The 19941-nt window shown below is 39.9% G+C and overlaps 1 protein-coding gene across 4 annotated transcripts in view; it reads left to right on the forward strand.

The window, feature by feature from the left end:
- Nucleotides 1-1951: 1951 nt before the first annotated feature.
- The window catches only part of LOC115381418 (guanine nucleotide-binding protein G(q) subunit alpha), a 43417-nt gene continuing 25427 nt past the window's right edge, over nucleotides 1952-19941 (forward strand). Inside the window, exon 1 of one of the 4 annotated variants that reach the window (XM_030082769.1) lies at nucleotides 1952-3133. In XM_030082769.1, coding sequence (XP_029938629.1) covers nucleotides 2998-3133 — 136 coding nt within the window. In that variant the 5' untranslated portion in view covers nucleotides 1952-2997. The remainder of the gene's footprint in view (nucleotides 3134-19941) is intronic. The other 3 variants (XM_030082771.1, XM_030082768.1, XM_030082770.1) reach the window with 3 other exon arrangements.

The raw sequence follows: 19941 nt of genomic DNA on the forward strand, positions 1-19941 counted from the left end.
CCAAGTTCTGTGGTGTGCTTAAATATAAGACTCAAGTGTAGCACTCTGAGAGACATTTCTATCAACTCTTAGATATGCCATGAAAGAATCTGCTTTGTCAGTTTATTTTCCATGCTACTTTCCATGCTTTTAATTTCCATATTTTCCTCAATGGTAATTGTCTTGATGGTTGAATCCCAGATTTACAGAGTATATGTTTGAAAAGAGAAATTGCTCAGTGAGCAGCAGTTTTCTGGATGAATATGCCTTATGAATACCTTGAATCAGGGGCCGGCTTGTTTAAGATTACAAAGAACCACGCTAATTCGTATAATCCTTTGTTATAACTCAAGGAAAAAAAAAAAAACATCACTGAATGTTCAACATGTCAAAACTTGCCATCAAATCTTTGCTTTCTGTTTTTGTGCAGTATAATAAAACAGATTCTGGCTGCTTCATTCATGGATATAGAGTTTGATAAAAAAAAAAAAATCGTTGGAGATTTTGTAAGGCAGGCAGAAAATGATGTGCCCTCAAAAGTCAACAACAGTGTAGGTTAAGAAAACATTTACAATCCATGTTTAAAGTTTAAAACCCAAAAGCTTCTGCTTTCATTTGTATGAACTCTTTATTTCGCTCTAAAAGTGATTTGATATTTCTTTGCACTAACAGCTAACTCACACACGCATCTTTCCATCTGCTCATCTTGTGTCACCATTGCTTCTATCCAAAGGGTGATGTCTATTCTGGCTCCTGCATGTAACAAATTTTGGTGTAAATTGTTAGATGAGTGAGTGTCTAATACCTGTTGGACACTGTGGGAGTAGTGGCTGTATAGGTTTTAATATGACACTATTATGTGATTAGAGCCTTTTTCCCAATCATTATTTTCTTGTATGAAAAGTTCTAAAATAAAGTTTCATTAACTGAAAATACACCATGAACAGCTTGTCAGTCCGAGGGCTTTATTTAGTGACCAGTAAATCCCAATTGGATGTTTTGGGATTTTGAGGGGAAACAACATTTTGCATGCACGCATGCAAATTATGCACAACAAGGCCGAGAGCAAAAAGCACTGAATCAAGGATATTGATATTATGAGGTGAGAGGGTTAGCCACTACATAGAGAGAAAAGAAAACTCTCTCTCTCCCCCTCTCTCTCTCTCTCTGTTTTCAGTGTAGTTGTCACCAAAACAGACAGACTTTTATGATTCTCTATGGAGAATCAAGGAGAAGTAAAAACTAATAAAATTTTTTGAAATTAATAAAAAAAAACCTTAATGACATAAGAAAATTCTATTGTTCAGTCTGAAAGTCTGAGCAAATAATACTTTAAAACTGAATTTAATGTGTCAACAGTCTTCTGATGTTCAGGAAGTGTGATCCCAAGGTGAGGAGCAAATGAACTAGAAACTGCCTCCCCTTGTTTGCTCCTGACTCTGGGAACTCTTACGTCCAGAATCCTGAGCACCTCAGCGGTCCTCAGGGGTCAGAATCCTGAGGACTTCATAAGTCTGAACATTTTCACATTTTACATACAAATTTGATGATTTCTCGATCCCTCCCAGATGGGTCAAGGACATATGGGACAATGCTACAACTGTTTTCAGAACCAAATAGCACGTTATTTGAGTAGATACACTTTGCCAGAAGCATGGAATACTTTCCTTAGAGAAGTTGGGAAGCTGTTGCATGCAGTCCACAGTGCAGACTTGCAGAGACACAAACAGCTCTGTGGGTGTGCTGGTCTTTGACAGCAGATGGGCGTTGCCCGTCCAGTCAGATGTCAGCTGCTCTCTCTGACACGCCTCTCCAAACATGACTTCCTCTCAGGCAAACTTGAGAAGTTAACTATTGACGGTGAAGAGCCCGCCCCCGCCGCCCCCACTCTGGACTCTCATTGGTTCTGCCACTGCCAGTAACTTGCATCCCGTGTGACGTCACGGGCAGCGCCACACCGGGGCTGAGGAGTGGGTGACTGGGAGCGATCACCGCCACCAGGAAAAAAAAAAAAAAAATACCAGGAGCGATAAAATGCACTGAACGTACAAGTCCGCTCCACCGTCGGTAACACGTTTCGGCTGCCTGGCGGGTTCGGTGTTGGTGCGGTGTCCTGGCGATTGGTGATAGGTTGGCGCCATGAAGGTGCTCTGTCATTTCGTCTGGTTTTTAGCCAGTTGGCTGTGATTCCAGGGATGTCTTTTCAGCTAACACAGCGAGCTAACCATTAGCCTGCCCATTTGGCTCCATTGGCCACTGGTCGCTCCTGAGTACTCCGGGGATACCTGCTCCGGCTGTCCGCACGGATTGTAACGCGGCTTGTCGAAGATAGGAAACGGATAGCCAGTCGATCTGGATGGACTGTCTGCAGCACGGGGGCTCGTTGTCACTGCGCGGGCGTAACTTGCGGTAGTTTCTGGGCGGCTAGGTTTGAGCTCGGCCGGGCAATCAACGTAGCGATTTTGCCAATGCGGCCATGGCAGCCAGCTGTGTCCCGTTGTCTCCGGGACTGAAGTGGGTAGTTTGGTACGAATTTGCCTCATGATGATAAACGATTTTGGCGTATTGACACACTGGAATTTTACCGACTGGTCACTTACTGTCAGCAACCATTAGCTTACAAGCTAGTGACTGACACAACAACAACAGAAAAGCTTTTTTTTTAAATGTGTGGTAAGAACATCAAATATGTTGTTGATTTCCACCATAGGTAGTTATCTGAGTTTTATGCAGACATGTTGCATTGCAGGTATTCTGTGACACTCCAGTTCTCGTAACCCGAGGAATACTTACGACTTGGACTAACGTTAAACTGTCAAATTTTTAACACTTGACAGCTGCTTTACCGTCAACAAGGGAGGCCTGATCCTGCACCGAGCAGCAAGCTCCACCGTCTGAGTCCGGATATAACTTGTTGAAATCGGCCTGTTGCACATAAGGAGCCCTGTTCAGTTGATACTTTGTGTGAGCTGCAGCCCAGTTCCCATTGTCAGACGGGCTTTTTCAGCTCATGCGGTGATGACTTTAGACTCCATGATGGCTTGTTGCCTGAGTGAGGAGGCGAAGGAGTCCAAACGAATCAACGCCGAGATCGAGAAGCAACTTCGGCGAGACAAGAGAGATGCAAGAAGGGAGCTGAAGCTGCTTCTTCTGGGTGAGTCTGCGCGATTGATCTAAAATGGGTTGCAATAGCCTGGCTTGATACCTGTATGACACACACATACATGCAAATGCAGTCAGTGTGATTGCATGGTGCAGGTCTCACACGCAAAACACTGCAGCCACAACCGCTCAAGCCTCATTATCTACACCGCTTCAGCATTTGCTTGTGATGTGTCATGCAAATCTGAACCCTATGTTTTTTTTTTATTTTTTTTTTTTTAATTTTTTTTGCATTCAACTGTCTGATTACTGAGTATCGCCGCTGATCCAGGGATATAGGCAAGCGTGGACCATTCATTCTGTATGCTGTATTCTTCATCTTTCCAAAGCTTCCATAGACTTCCATATTTTACTGCAGGTGTTCACTGCATTAGTTTTTGACACAGCTGTCAATATTTTGGCATCATTGCCTAATGTTATTTTTTTACGTTGATTGTGAGGTTAATACTAAAATTATTAGAATGAATAAACTAGACAAAACTGAATATAATATTATACCACATTCTTTTGAACTAATTACCTCATTATTAATATTGCCACCAAAGTACAGAGATGTATTTAGTGCTGTCACACAAAATCTACACATTCAAAATCTGAAAATGTCTCTTAAGAGGTAAGTGCAAACAATCAGAGAATCTAAGACAGCCTGGTAAGTTCAGAAAGTTCCATCTTTTTTATATAATGTAAAGTTTGTTGCCTGGACAAGACCTAGCTTGTACCATAAGGTAATAATATTTAAACTCTGAGAAGATGTAAGTTATAAGTTAACCATTTGACTTCTTATAGGTTAGGAAACAATGGTTGGCTTAATGGTTGATGTATTTTTTTTGTGTGACTTTCGGTAGGTAAACATCAAGACCAGCTGTCAGTAGTTCCTTCTAATTAATGCTGTATCATCAGTCACCTGCTGCAGTACCATGGATTTATCTGCATGTAAAATGTGGCTTAAATCCTGAACAAAGCATTCTTTTAATTAGGTTTGCTACAAGGGAGACAGTACTCCTAGTTATCTAGTCTGAAAAAGGTCTTCACTGGGGCAGATGGCTTTAGGAAATATGTTCTCTCCAGAGAGTTTGCAGTGCCTTTTACAGAATTTCATGACTAATTGAAAAGCAGAATCTTTGAGTATTTGATTAAAACAAAAAAAAACAATGAAAGCATTTTTGGGTCAGTCATCTCAGTAAAGTAACTGGCTGATTGCTGTTACACAACATCTTTAAAACACCTAACAGGGATTCAATATCTTGCTCAAGGATAGATTGGAGTGTCAGGTTTGTTGTCACAGGTGACTGAAACGCTTCCTGGTTTTAGGGGTGTGCTCATTCATAGCCATGTCAACACCAAACGATGACATACATGACACTTCAGAAGAAACATTGTTTTCCTTTCTCATTCCTCAAACTGCTTGGATTGATGAGTTGCTGTGTCTCTCTCAAAACTCCAGTTTAATTGCACTAATATCTTCCTTTAAAAAATACACAAAATAGGTTTTTTTTTTCCTTTGTGTGTAGTTTAATATAATCAATTTTATTGACTAGTAGCACATTAGACATTTGGACTAGAAAATTAACTTGTGAAAGGAAAGGTGGGTGAAATAGAGAACATTTTTTCATTCACTAACAAAAAGAAACAGCGGTTCAATACAACAAGACAGTGTCTCTGTCCACCAGCTGTTACTTGTGTTCTCGGTTGCTTGGGCCTTCTAGTCAAATATTGAGAATGTGAGCATCTGCATTCACAGTCTTCCCCCTCAATTGTGTCATAAAATGTTGCCAGATCTGGCAAAAAGTTCAAATCACAAAATAGCTCATAATTGGAAGACGTCTTATGCTTTAAGATACTACAGTTGGAACCAAATGTGTTGTTTCAGTGACTAACATGTTAGTGTTGAAATTAAAAATGCTAATTATAAATGATTGTTTAGTGAATAATGGACTGTGAGTTGGTTATCTATTGGTTCAGCGATCATCAGCCTCCTTTTTAATTTAACATGGTGGTAGAAATCATTTTAATAATGTCAAGAACAATAGTAGATGAGAAGATGCCACAAGCTTTTGAGATTTTTTTGTGACCATTTATTAGATCCTGTGCTGAGTATAAGACTTGTATGAATCAGTTTGTGAAGCTGAAGAAAACGTTGCCTTATTTTAATTTCCATAATGTGGTTTATTGTTGTTTTGGTTTTGTAGTCATTTTTAAGTATTCAGACAAATTACTTTTTGTTATAAATAAGTACATGCATGTTGGTCAAACAGCTTTTTGTGCCTATCGTGTTCTCACAATCATTTTGATTTCAGTAAAAAAAGTAAAATATTACACAGGGCTCAGTCATATTTTGTAGTCCTTATTGGTTTTTGCAAAAACCTACTGGAGCCTTTGTGTTTAGATTGCACAGTTGACTTATTATTTTATAGGATTTTTGTTAATTGAATAAACATGTCTGCTTGCGATACTCAAATTTAAATTCTTTATCAGCTGCTTATCAAATTCAGTGCTTCCAAAGCTATCAGTCGCTACGTTTGCAATACATTAATGGCCCTAGCACATGCACCGAGCACCTTCTCCTCCAATTTGCTTGCTACTATATATGTGTGGAGCAGGGGTTTCCTACTCTGGTCCTTGAGGGTCGCCTTCTTCTGTGTTTTAGATGTTTCCCTGCTGCAGACTTCAATCTAATGTTGATTTCATCTTCAAGCTTGTAAAAAAAAAAAAAAAAATTCTACTAATGAGTCCTGAATTCTAATCAGGTATACTGCAGCTGGCAGAAACCTGAAAAAACATGGTGGACACCAGCCCTGGAGGACACAGTATAGAGTAATGGAAATTATGCAATCATTTTTTTTAGGTGTCATATGAAGAAAGTGATGGCAGGTGTTTTGGCTTTACTTTTAGAGCGTTGGGCCTGAAAGCCTCGGTGGCACAATCATATCCTGTAATGGTGCAAATAACTGTTAATTGTACATGTGGAATTTAGATAAAACCGGGACACTAAAACCCAATTTTCTTAAAGAAATGACAACATTGTGTTTTGCAAATTACAAGTTAGAAGACTGGACCGTGTTAAGCTGTAAGGTGCATATCCTGTCTACAGAGTATGAGCAGTTTTCATTAGGGACATGCTTGTCTACTTGGCTATGAGTTTAAACATCAGCCCCCTTGCCAGTTGAGATCAGAAATATTTCTTGGTTTGTTTCATTCATGTACGAGGTGCTGCTTAATTGTCATGCAATTACAAGACACATAGCTACTAGCAGGCGATGCAGCAAGCTCAGAATGAATTTTCCTTCCATGCGGCATTGCTGAAGTAGGCAGCAGCTTTTAAAGAGTGCTGTGAGTAGTGTTTTTGTTTTCTTTTGAGACATTACTTTATTTTAGAACCTGAAAATGAAGTAGCATGTTGCCAGTGTCAGAAAACAAGCACACATACTACAAAACTGGCATATAAGCTCGAACCTGGAGCAATGCATAGCCACATTCAGTGCAGATGTTTAGATATTTACATGCATAACAAAATAGCTACGGCTGCTAACTGTGTGAGCTAGTTGTGCTGAGGCCAATTTGACATGGCTGCTGTGCCGTACTCTTGCATAGTGGAGATGTTGTGTTACTGCTGGCTCTGAGAAGATAGCACAGCTTGTCACAACAATGGCCTTGCAAGATTTACTTCCACTTCATTTTGTTGAAGAGAAGTTAAGAATATATGCAGGCTAAAGCCTGAATATATCATGCAAATATTCCAAATGAAAACCCCAGAGCACAGAGTGGCTCACACTTCAGCTGCATTTAAAATCCAAAACGGTTATTAGAAGCTTGAAGTGCCTCTTAAGAAAAGCAGTGTTTTTCAGAAGAGCGTTTAAAATATTCAAGTATAAGTTGTGCAAAATTGGTACCATTTTTTGAGGGTAAAATTTTTCTTTAGTCACCTTATTTCCATGTTTTGTTTAATATATATTTATTTTATTTTATATTATATATACTTTGCTGAGTTTTAAAACCATCTGCATGTCTTGATCTGGTTGATCATCTTCATTTTTGAACCATTAAGCCCCTCTCAAACAGTATTCTGTCAACTTAAACTTTTACTGAGGTTTCTGTTTAGTTGAAACAAAATTTTAGATATTTCATCATTGCAAAGTTTAGTTTTTCAGCTCTTAATTCGATTTTCGCTGCATGTGAAAATGAACGTGTATCTGGAAAGCCTGTGAGTCTCAGTCAATGCAGGGTTTGCTTGACATTAAATATACAATTAGACTGGAGTAGTCAGTATTCCTCCATCAAATCTGGGCAGCTGTCTGCCACCAGTATCAAGAGTTAAAGGTATAATGGACGATTTTCTCGAAAAAGTCTAAGCCAAACGTCTGCTAGTCGCTTTTTGAAAAACGCGCATGTGCCAGACCATCCTGCCTGCTCTGCTGCTCCTATGGGGCGCTTGACGGCGTGATGCAAGCTTTTCTTCAGCGTGATTGACATGTCGGAGGACCAATAGTTGAGACTCGCATCACGCCATTCATTGGCTAAAACATTGTCCATTATACCTTTAAGTCTGAAAGGATTATTGGGGAGGAGAGATTTGAGCACTGCAGATATGGACAGTCATTTTTATGTGTATCAATAGGAGTTGTGGATTTGTAGATTTTTTCTTTCTCTCCACAAATTCAGCACAACACTTAAACATTCACCAATTCTAAAATACCGGTTTTCAGATCTTCATTTACAAGTCACACACAAAAAAACAACAAATTTTTCTTCAACTGTTGCGGTAAATTTGATTAAAAAAAGAAAGAAAAAAAAACACATTTGAGCACCAGTATCAAGCACTGTGAAGTTGTTGACAAAATCTGAAAATGTTCCAATGTTCCCTCTAGGATTTTTTACCGCAGCCAGGCCAGGCTCTCCAGTTAGTTGTCAAGGCATAAACTAATGACGCTTGACTGCAGATTCTTGTTTTACAAACTATTTATTGAATAGCCAGTTCAAAATTAGTTTTTAAAAGCTGAATGTAAAAAGGAGAAATTAAAATAGAAAGAATAGAAACATAATTTCTTATTGTATTGGGTTGTAGAATCAATGGCAAAGTTTTCCCCAGACTCTGAAGAATGATTTTTTTTTTTTTTTTTTTTTTTTAATGGAAGAGCTCTGAGGCTCTGTTGTACTGAAATTCTTAATAATTATTATTGGCAGACTTAGTTTTTTTCTGCTTTATCCTTCTTTATAAACATGTTCTAATAAATTTCATTTTGATGACCTCAGCAGAAAAAACTCTGACCTTCATTGTGACCTCTGGTGTCCCTCTTGGGGGTCCCACACCTCGCCTTGGAACCAGACTTTCAGCTGCATGCTGCAGCTCTATCCACCTGTAGCGTGACGACAAAATGTGGAGTAACTGTCATGACAGCAGTGCGTGCGTGTGCGTGCCTGTGTGTGTGTGTGTGTGTGTGTATGTGTGTGTGTGTGTATACTTGCATTAGGGGGTGCATTTTTGCAACACAGTGCTAATAATAATGTGAATATGCACAAAATTCACTGCAGTATTTTATTTTCTGCATAATTTTATAACAACGCAAAGCACAAGAAATACTTGAAAACAAACGTGCCATGCTGTCTCTGTGTGTGAGGGATGCAAAGCACCAGTTAGATAAAGAAAACAACTGCAAAAAACCTCAAAAAAAAAAAAAAGCCTAAATCTTGCCGCGGCAGCCGGTGGTTGCAGTTTGCCACGGGGCTCAACCAGCTGCTGGTCCAGAGGTGGATGCTGGCACGAAGACAGGGCTGCTGGTGTGAATCGTTTCGTTTTCTCACCTGGTGTCACTTTCAAGACCTCACGTAATTAATTCTCACGTAATTAATGTCATATTTACACCAGGCTGAGCAAAGTATTGTTAATATGCAAGGTTTATTTGAAGTGGCTTTTTCAGTCCCCCTCACAGCAAATTCAACAAAATGCAGCCAAGAATTACTTTTTGATCATGTCATGACTTCCACCCTCTGGAAATTAACCATGAACCCTAAAACGTTTCCACACAGCTGCCATGAAAGTGTCGAGTGTGTGCTTGGACGCAGGCAGGGTGTGGGGTTTAAACCAAGGTTTGAAATGAAAGAGTTTTTTATATGCAGGTTTTCCAGCTATGTTCAAATCTATTCTACTATACTGAGAGTCATTTACAAACCTAAATTGAATAATTTTGTCCTCAAAATCCAACCATCTTCTTTAAAAGCTTGTCCTCAGTAATAATTGCGAGGGAGCTGGAAGCCTTCCCTGACTGAAGGTATGGTGGATTCTTGACAATTTACTGAACTCCAGACTCAATTTTTGCCAAGACAGCCAAAATGTTTTCGCCATATTGAGCATCCTCAATGTTAAATGACATCTTGGTTTTATATGATGCGGAACTTGCGCTCTTCTTATGTTAGAGAGGTAAACTTGGGATCCGGGGTTCACTGGTTTGAATCCCACAGCTGACAGGTCACCACCGTAGGTCCCCGAGCAAGGTCTTTGATCCCCAGCAGCGCCCCAGGTGGTGTGCTGCGACAGCCTACTGCTCGTAGAATAAGTTAAATGTGGACAACCTGTTTACATGAGCATACAAATTAATGAGACTGGTTAGATTATTGTGGCACTCAGATCCAACACCTTTACAAGCCCCTCAGAAATACAGTGAATGAAAAGCATGCATAAGTTGTGATGTTAGACGTCAGAATAATTATTTTCAAATCATAAATCCAGTTACTGACTGTAGAAACACAAAAAAATGGAGTATTACCTTGAAATCAAGCTACTGGCTTCTCATAGTCATAACTATTGTTAACGGATTAAGAGTACCACACTCTGATGTTTACATTGTGATTGGTATTATCCAATCACTCTAGAAATCTGACCTTTATTTAGCAATTGGGCTTTTGGTATGAGGCTGCTTTTCACTTTACTGAAACCTGTGTTCAAAGGATGAAGGAACTCTCTACACGTACTGTCAGTATTTGACCGCTTGGATTGCCTCTTTCATTACGACCTCTCTTATTCTTTCACAGTGCAAAATCTCATGTTTTTGGCTGTATGGATATATGTGTATACCATTTTGAGCTTTTTTTTTTAAGTTAGATTACTTGTGACTTCTTAAATGAATTATTGAATCTGGGAAAAAATGGACACCCAATAATAAGAACAAGGGTATATCCAGGTGTAAGCATAATTGAAAAATCCAAACTCTGTACATCTTTTCAGTTCTCACCTGTTGATTTTGCTGTTGTAAATTTCATGCAAATCTAGAAAACCTTCACTGAAATGTGATCATAGTGTTACAGTTGTCTGAAGCGTGGCTTTCAGTATTTGTACCTGTAATAAACACTAGCGGTTTTGTCTGATGTTTCAGGCTGGGTTAATTTTTCAGGCTGTTTATCAGTAACAGACTGGCTTTTCTCTGCGGTGTGGTTTGCTAGTGCATGGTGGAAAAGCCAGGGTCAGAGGACCACTCTGCCGCCTGCTCTGTAGCTAATGAAAGTCACAAGTAATTAAATGTGTACAGCCAGAGCTCTGGGAGCTGTTGTTACAACCCCCTTTTGTGAGGTTTGCTCAGTAACAAGGATTTTCTTCAGTGTTGGATTAACTGTTATTGACACTGTCTTAAAATACTGACTTTTTGTGCAGAAAAACACTGAAAGAGACACAAGTTGAAGATATAGGGCTTCTAATTTCCACTTCATTTCAAAGTTGATCAAATTCACTGAAAATAACTTTCCTGTGTATAACAGTCTTCCTATGTTCCTGTATTTATTTTTTCGGGTTGCTTTTTTACTGTAATAACCCATGTCTGTAAAATAGCACTGTAAGACACTACAATTCCACAGTTTAGTAATTACTTGAGCTACTGATCAAACAATTATGGAATGATCTGTATCACAAACGTCTGCCAAATATTTGCATATCGAAAACATCAAGATCAAATGTTAAACATGTTCATAGTACTTGGTTTGGTGCAGTCACTTGAGCTCTCATCACATGATTGATGAGATTACACAGGAGGGATTTTCATTTTATATTGGTTGAGCGTAAAGATGACAATGTGACTGTGAAGGCAATTTAATCTGCAGTTGAATCTTGGACTGAGTTTGATCCAGTTTTGACAGACAAAAAATATTCCAAATGTATCTTTATCTTGATATCAACATGCACAGAATAGATTTTGCTTCCCGACAAGAGCAACTCAAAGTAATGAGTCATTCAGGTCACAAAATGTATGGAGAGAGCTCAGGGAGCATTGTGATGGCGGAAATAATGGAGACAAGCTTGGAAAATCTGTTCAAAGGAAGTCACTTTGGCTGTGTTTTGACTGTTTGTTTACTCAACGACTCTATTTTCAAGGACTTCACTTGAAGTACTGGGCCGCGTCCGTCCCTCCCGCTCTCACCCCGAGCCGAGGCGAGCTGAGGTGTATGCCTAACTGTGACAATCCATTGGCAGCCGTGCCCAACTTGTGTGGACCCGGCCGTAACGGGGGCCCCAGCAGCTGCGGGACAGGTGAAGGGCAGTCTGCAAAACCCAGGAGAACCATGAAAACACAATACTTTTTTAACTTAAAGCTGGTTGGACTTCATGTTCAGACCACAACACCTGAAAAAAAGACCAAATTTGGTATTGAATTACACACATTTACCGGTTAATATGCATATGAAAAACTTGCAGGAAAAAAAATGAATAATGGAATCCTTTGAGGTTGTTTTAGTTAATCCAGGAACAAGCCATGGTTACAGTGGACAACAACTAATTGAAACAAGTCAGCAAGCTGAGTAACTGGAAAATAATGATTAGAGGACAACTTAATCTAGATGTGGATGAGAACCAAATTCCACTGAAGAAATGTTCTGAAAAGAATCTATCAATCAGTCCAGAGCCAATGAACAGTGCTGTACTCACATGCCGCATCGGAGCGGCGCAGAGCAGTGCTCTTGCAGGGCGCCCCTTGTATTGTCACGCCCCCCCCCCCCCCCCCCCCCCCCCTTCTCTTATTCTGGACTTCCTCTCATCTTCTCTTCAGCATGTCCATCACCATCTTCTTTCAGTCAGGCTCAGCATTGAAGTCGACTTTAGAAAAAAATGAAAAAAGTTGGAATTTATCTATTTCAATCCTTTTTGGGAGAAATAAAAGAAAATAGAATGAAATACGTCCTAATGAAATACGTGATGTGGTGATTTTATTTCACTAGTAAGTAGGTGTGCAATATGTAGAATAATGTAAAATGAGCTACTAAATTCTGGAAAGACACCAGATGTAAACCGGAGGGATTCAGTCTGTCCTGTCTGGGTTTATTTCACTATTTAATAACCAGCTCACTACATATAATCCATTATGTATACATTATCTGTGAAAAGTATATCTGTGGTATCTGGTTTGAATGTTACACTCAATATAAGCAGAATAGACATTAATAGCAATAGTATAATGATAATAACATCCAAGCATCCTGTGTGATACCCACGTGTGTGACGTTTTTAACCAATCAAATAATTTGGAAATTATAAAATTCAGTGAATAATTCTACTTTAAGATGGAGTACCTCTTACTTCCACAGACTTCAATGCAGTATAGCCTCAAACAATGCCAGGGTTTGTGGATGCAAAATTCATGACACCGATGTTGAATCCTGTTTATGGTGTTTATCGTGTTTGAAATAGACATTAATCATATTAATGTCTAAAAGGATGCATTGAGTTCTCCACTGATGCAGCATATGATTGCACCTTATTTTTGCATGAACAATGATATGTTGTGAACACCTGGTATTTAAAACTACATGAAAAAGATGAAGAAACTTTGTAGCACTGTGTCAACCCACTGCACATCTAAAGGATGAGATCCCTATGCACATAGTATATTGTGACCTGCTGGTTTAGCCGCTACCAAAACAATTGGCTCGTCTCCGGTGCAGGGTTCCATATTAATGCTTGTCTGGTCATGTCAGACAAGTACAATGCCTAGTTGGACGAGAAAATATGGCATATATTTGCTGCCCACTAATAAAGAATGTGAGCTGGGTTTAGACCGTCGTGGGACAGGTTAGTTTTACCCGACTGATGATGTGCTGTTGCAGTAGTAATCCCGATGTTATTTGGTTTAATAAGTCAATATCTTATTGTGTTTTACAGCACACAGGCTGAACGTGCAGCTCTGTCTTCTTCATTTTGGTGTATTTCTGTGGCAGAGTTAACGCGCTATCTAAAGGCCTGGCATACCTACTACATCGTTTTGTGTCCTCGTGTGGATGCAGGTATTTCCTGCCGTGTTGACGGGAAAACATTTTAAGAATAATAGGCAGAGAAAAGGATGTTTTTGTCATATGTGGACATTTTCTAGAATCAGAATCGGGTTTATTGCCAAGTACAGTAGTCTATACGAGGAATTTGTTTTAGTTGAGGTGCAAACATGGACAAAAGATGGAAGAGATTTAAAAAGGCACAAGTATAAAATATAAATAGGTAACACAATAGCAATATCAACAACAATAACTATGGTGATGGTTTACAGAATTAACATAATTTACGAAAATTACCAAATTACTAAGGTTAAAAGTATTTAGAGTGATGTTTATGGGGCTGAAGATTGTCCGAAGTACGTAGTCGTTTACTCTGTGTGTGTGTGTGTGTGTGTGTGTGGGGGGGGGGGGGGTATTGTCAGTGGTGGACTGAGGCCTTGTTCATGAGAAAGGTGGCAGAGGGGAAGAAACTGCTCTTGTGTCATGAGGTTCTCCAGGACCGGAACCTCCTTCCAGAGAGGAGAGTTTGGAAGAATTGGTGACCAGGGTGGGAGGGGTCGGCCACCATCTTGCCTGCACGCCTCAGGGTCCCAGAGGTGTACAGGTCATGGAGGGCAGGCAGACTGCAGCCAATGATCTTTTCTCTTCTAGGAGGAGGAGATGATAAACAAACAGGTTTGTCACATGTGTGGTTCAGGGACAGGTAGTTGTCCAGTTATGTTGCATTCTCAGCCGATCATAAAAGCACATTGCTCAGGAAACATCATGAACCAGGAACACTTGAATGATTTCTCAGTCTCTCACTGAATTCTAGTCAGTGGAGTTTCCCTATCTCCCACAGAGAGGATATTTCTGTTTGTTGCTATTTCTGTGAAACTTAAGATATGTAGATATGTTGTGTACCCTAATCTCGATAAATGAAGATTTCAAGAAAATTGACCTTTCAAGAAAAAGCACAAAAATTATGTACTCGCCCGTAGTCGCCTCCTCTAACTGCATCTCGATATTTTGAAGCAGCTTTTTGCAGTAAATTTATCGTGGTGATGGAAAGAGCATGCTACTAGACTTCTAAACAGCTTGTTAAATTTGAAAAAAGTCCAGGCGGTACGTTAATTTTGTCAAAAAGGAGTTTACCTACCACCATAGTACGTCCACTCTGAGCTACCACCTCCACCCTAAACACCCTGGTGCAGCTGATGGACCACAGCTGAGGGAATCTCAGTGTCTGTGTACCTTCCGGCCATTCGATTTTTGTTTTGCTTTGTCCATAACAAACACCGTGTTTGAGTACAGGGGTGTCCATTAGAGCATTTGATACTGACCAAGATATCCCAGGCCAGAGGTCAGTGGTCAGTTTTGTTGTTGTGTCATCTGACCTCCGGTCGCATCGGGTGAAGAGAGGAGCAGAGTTGTCGACTGATCTCCACCTGTTGGTGAATTTGATCCCCTGGCAGAGGATAAAACCGGACAGACTTGGCAGGCCCCAACGTGTTGTAAGGGTCTGTTGGGAATGTCTGGCAGAGTCTTTTGTCAGCATGGTTTTCAACTGTCACCTTAGGGAGAGCTTCTCCCAGATCCAGAGGGAGGAGGACCATGCTCGCCACCTCCCTTGCTGAAGCAGCTGCTCTGAGCTGTGGTCACAGGGACTCTGGTACCTGCAGTGGCAGCAACCCGTGAACCTGGTGGTGAACACCGGAAGTAAGGGATTACGTCAAGCTGAAGTAGTCCTATTGAGTCTTATTGGTTTGTGAGACTCCTGAAGCAGCTGACAGGTACCGACAGGCCAAATGAACTACAGTCCAAGTGGTTGTGGAGGCAACAACTTGAGTCTGCATTAGGGCTGGGCGATATAGCCAAAAAATTAAATCTAGATTTTTTTTTTTTTGCTTGAAATCTGATAAACGATTTAATTTTTTATTTTTTTTCTGTGTAAAGAAGCACAATTAAACATTTTTCAAAAATAGGATATTTTATTGAATGTCAAAACGTCAGCATTTAACTGTCTAGGCAATGTAGTTATTACTGAGGTAATTTTAACACAAACACTTGCATGGGCACTGCATTGAAATAGAAATAAAGAAATAAAAGGTAAACTGGAGAAAAAATAAAAAAAGTTATTAAAAAAAACACAGATCAAATTTGAGCACCCACAAAACACACATTTTAAGCTTCATTTTAATTTTTATCATACCTCAGATCCTTGAATAATGACCTGTATTCCATTAAAAGCCCATCTCCTTTAATGACCGGGTGCTATGGTCGCCTCCAGCTTTTTTTTTTTTTTTTTTTTTGTCTTTTCTTTTTCTCTGTGAAGCGCTACGGTGCTGTACTGACAGCAGTCTGCGCTACAGTGCCAGTCCTCCTGGTATGGCGACTGTGTGTATTACACGTGTCTGGTAAAAATGGCGGAGGGACAGAAAACATTAAACTCGATGTTGAGATTTAATTTTTTTTCACATCGATTGAAAAATAAAATCGAATTAATCGAATTAATTCGATATATCACCCAGCTCTAGTCTGCATAGAACGCACCAAACATTTCTCACTCCTTCCTCGTTCTGTACACCACTCACAAACTTCACCATGATTCTCTAAGCAGTTTTTGTAGTTCAGACAAAGGTGCACACTTGACAGTCCTACACATTGACCCCATTTACATGAGTCAAAAAATCCTCCTTATAATCGGATTGTGAAGTGAAGCAGATTCTAAAATTCTCATATAAACACCTGAGTCGGGATGGGTACCTTTCACATTTGAACCTATATGGTACCAATACCCAGTACCTGGGAATCCGTACTGGTGCAGGAGTTGTAGCCACAGATCTGAAGCTGTCAAATTCTGCACTCCTCAGCTTTGAGAAAAAGGGCTCTCCACATTTGTTCGGTAGCAAAGGAGAGCATGAGAGAGTGAGGCCTGTTTCCTCCTCTCAGAGTGACTCTGTGAAAACCAATTCAAAGAGTCTATGTAATCTTAATTGTACACCTTTTCCAAATCAGGTGGAAGATGTTGAATTACACATGTGGTCTTTTCTTGTGATGGTATAGGATTAAGCATTACAGTTGAGTATCAAAGATTAACTTGCAAACCCAATGTTGGGTGAAGCAAAGTGATCATTAGCTTACAGACTGTTTTTAACCACTGCCCTCAGTCATACATGCAAGCAGGCAAACGGGTGCTTCTACAGCCTCAGCCTTATAGGAGCACTTGGCAGGAAAATGGCCACCTAAACGACTGCATTGGTTTTCTAATTGTGTTTTGCTTTTTTTTTTTTTTTTAATTTAAGCGTATATTTTGAACTGAGGGATGGACTGAACTAATGAGTGTTTTTTTTTTTGTTTGGGCTTGTGCAATATGGTTTTTTACTGTCCAGTGGCCACAAATATGCCTTTTTGAGTGTATTAATATTTGTGTGTGTGTCATAAGACAATGCATTGTGATTTATCACAATTAACTGCAGAAATTGTGCAATTAATTACGATTTTAAAAATTCTATCTTGACAGATATATATTATGCTGAGGCCCAGATTAGAATCTCAATGCTATTCTCTAAATTCTAGGATATGCTATTTTAATTTGATGTTCATTGCACATTTTTGCATAATTTTCATGCACAATGGTAGTATAATCAACCATCAAAGGTTTACAGTGTGAAGGGTATTATGACTTAAGTGTAAATGACCAGACCAAATACAAGTCTACCACCTCTCCTTCCAAGTGCCAGTGCCGTGGGAGTTACATTTCCAATAAATGTTGCAAGCAAGCAGGACTCAAGTGCTTTAGATCTGATCTGGGTCGGTCCAGATCAGATCACAGATTTTGATGATTGACACCTCATTTCTCATTTGATTTGTTAGAACCAAGTGAATGATGTGGTTTCCTGCAACTTCAGATCAACAGGACTGTCAGCCAATCAGAATCGGCAAAACAACGCCGTGGGTCAAGTGTTAAAGTTCGTGTCCAGAGTTTCCGTTCGTTTCCAGTGTATGTATCATTTTTTAACAGAGCTTAGATGTGTTAGTCTGGTTCGATAAAATAATATAATATTAGCATAAAGCAATATAAAAATGTATTTGAGCTCCGCCTTCCTCTCATAGACCCCCATGTTTTCTGAAAAAGCGCCGGTCAGCTTCAGCCAATAGATTTCGAGCTTCCACTTTGTCATGCTGTCAATCAACGTGTGCGTGCAGCCAGAGAACACGCGCACTCGCCCAGGCAGAGTTGAGTTAGCAACGCAGCAGCCGCCGCGCTTACCTCGGATATATCCATGGTCTGCTGAACATCCACCATAAACAGCTAAACATGCAGGATGCTGTAGGACTCGGTGGCACTCATTTTCACTCCACGGGTAATGAGCGTGCACAATTAAAGGGGCGTGGCTTGGTCACTCACTAAAGCAGAGGGAGGGCGGAACCTCGAGACGTTGGATTAAAAAAACTCTCATTCTTTCAAAACTCTGGACACAAGCTTTAATTTGTTATGCTTCCCCCTGGGTCCTAAGGTCTGACATGAACATTCAGACATGTTGGGATCTAATACAGTGAATTAAATGAGAGGAATTTTTAGAACTATTTTTTGGCAAAGGAATTTCTGTTATTCTTTTACTTCTAGCTCTATCAATCTCTCTCTCTCTCTCTCTCTCTCTCTCTCTCTCTCTCCCTCTCTCTCCCTTTCCCTCTCCCTCTCTCCCTCTCCCTCTCTCTCTCTCTCTGATGCCTTGGTGCTTTTGTGCTTTTCATATAAGATGTCTGCTGCGTGTTTTTGCATGAAGTGCCAGAAATATGGTGAGTGGGGTGACACATTGATGCTGTATAGAGTTTGAAAAATAGTAATTCATGGAGTTGTGGTTTGAGTTGTTTGGGGCATGTAAAAATGGATTGTAAGAGCCGGCTGGGAAAGCATACCTGGGGAGAAACAGTGCACCTTAGGAAAGCAACTGTATGTTGGCAAATCTAGGGAAAAAAATTGCTAATATTGTTAACCATAAAAATTTGTAATATTACCCCTGATAAATCGGCTAGACCGATTATCTATTGACTCCTGCTCCTTAATGTCCTCCCACACCATAATGCCATCCCGGGCTGGATGATATGGGAAAAAGTTCTGTCACAATTTTTTTTTTTTCATACCATTTGATATCGATACATATCACAATATAAACATTTTTGTAAATTTCAAATGATTTCTTTCACTTTTGTGAGATTTGAAGATAAAACATTAACATGAATTTAAATGTTTGTTTTCTGTCAAAGTTAAACATTTTTTACTGAGGGTGGGGTCTTTGGATGTGGGCGGGGTTTTTCAGAGCTGTTTGCTTTAGCCGCTGGCTGTTAGCTTGACTTCAAGTTTTGGGCAATTCGTTGGTGTTTGAGCTTTACTGGGCTGGGCATGGGCTTGGATTTCAGGATGGTGAAGGGGAGATTAGAGCGCCGTGCCTCCTGGACAGGTGGTTACTGTACTGCTGAGGTACATGGCTAAACCAGTGTAAACATTAGTACGTTGCAGCTACCTGCTTCTGTGCTATGTGCTAACTTGGCATGGCTCTGTTATAGCCACATGATTGGCTCAGCTCGACGTGCTCTCATTATCATTGGCTGTTCATATTGCCTGCAAAAACATGGACGGTGCAGATGGCCAGTGAAAATGAGATTAGCTTCACTCAGCCACATGATTGATTCAGCACGGAGTGGCTCACATTATCATTGGCTGTTCATGTTGTCGGTCATATAATGCACAAACGCAATCCATCAAAAGACTATCGACCATGTTTCATATTCTGTCGAAAAAAAAGTTATACTGCAATTTATATCTTTATCCTTTAATCGCCCTGCCCTCATGTCACCTAACTAATGACTGGCCAACAACTAGGTTAACTCAATCAATTTGCAATTTGTCTATTGGGTGGAATTATGATTGTTTATGACTTTTCAAAGTATAAGCAAATACCAAGTTGCAAACAGCTGAGTGTTGTTCACAACAGTATAAGCTGAAAGTGCTCATTTTATCTATTTCATGTGAGGATTGTACAGAACTGAATAGTGGTCTGTTTGTCACACTGTTAGCTGCTGCTGAAGACATCACCCTAAGGTGGTTTATCAAAATTTAATTACGCCTGTGAAAAATTAATTCCTATTTAGATAAGCTCCCAACTGCTTCTGACTCCACTCTGTCAAGAAATATTGGAATCTGCCATTTATATAATTATTTTCTGAAACTGACCTGTTTGGCTAATTTGTGTCTTTTCCTTTCCAAAGATAAGAAAAGGGCTTCCTCTTTTTTGTGTCTTACCAGTTCAGCAGCATTTTTGGTGATTTTTTTTTCCCAGCACTATCTCCATCCTGTTTGGTAGTGGATGTTTTTCTTTTCTCACCAATTGTGTGCATATAAGGATGTTGTGATCACACAGTTGACCCGGTACACCAACTCTACAGAATAGGCTGACCTCGCTCTCTTGCCATGCCAGTAACACATGTTCACACAAACCTTGCATCTGATTTGGGGGAAAGCTGGTTAAAATTAGTGAGGTGCTAAGGTAATGTGAAAATGACTTTAGAAAT

The sequence above is a fragment of the Salarias fasciatus genome, chromosome 23, assembly GCF_902148845.1.
Source record: "Salarias fasciatus chromosome 23, fSalaFa1.1, whole genome shotgun sequence".
NCBI lineage: Eukaryota > Metazoa > Chordata > Actinopteri > Blenniiformes > Blenniidae > Salarias > Salarias fasciatus.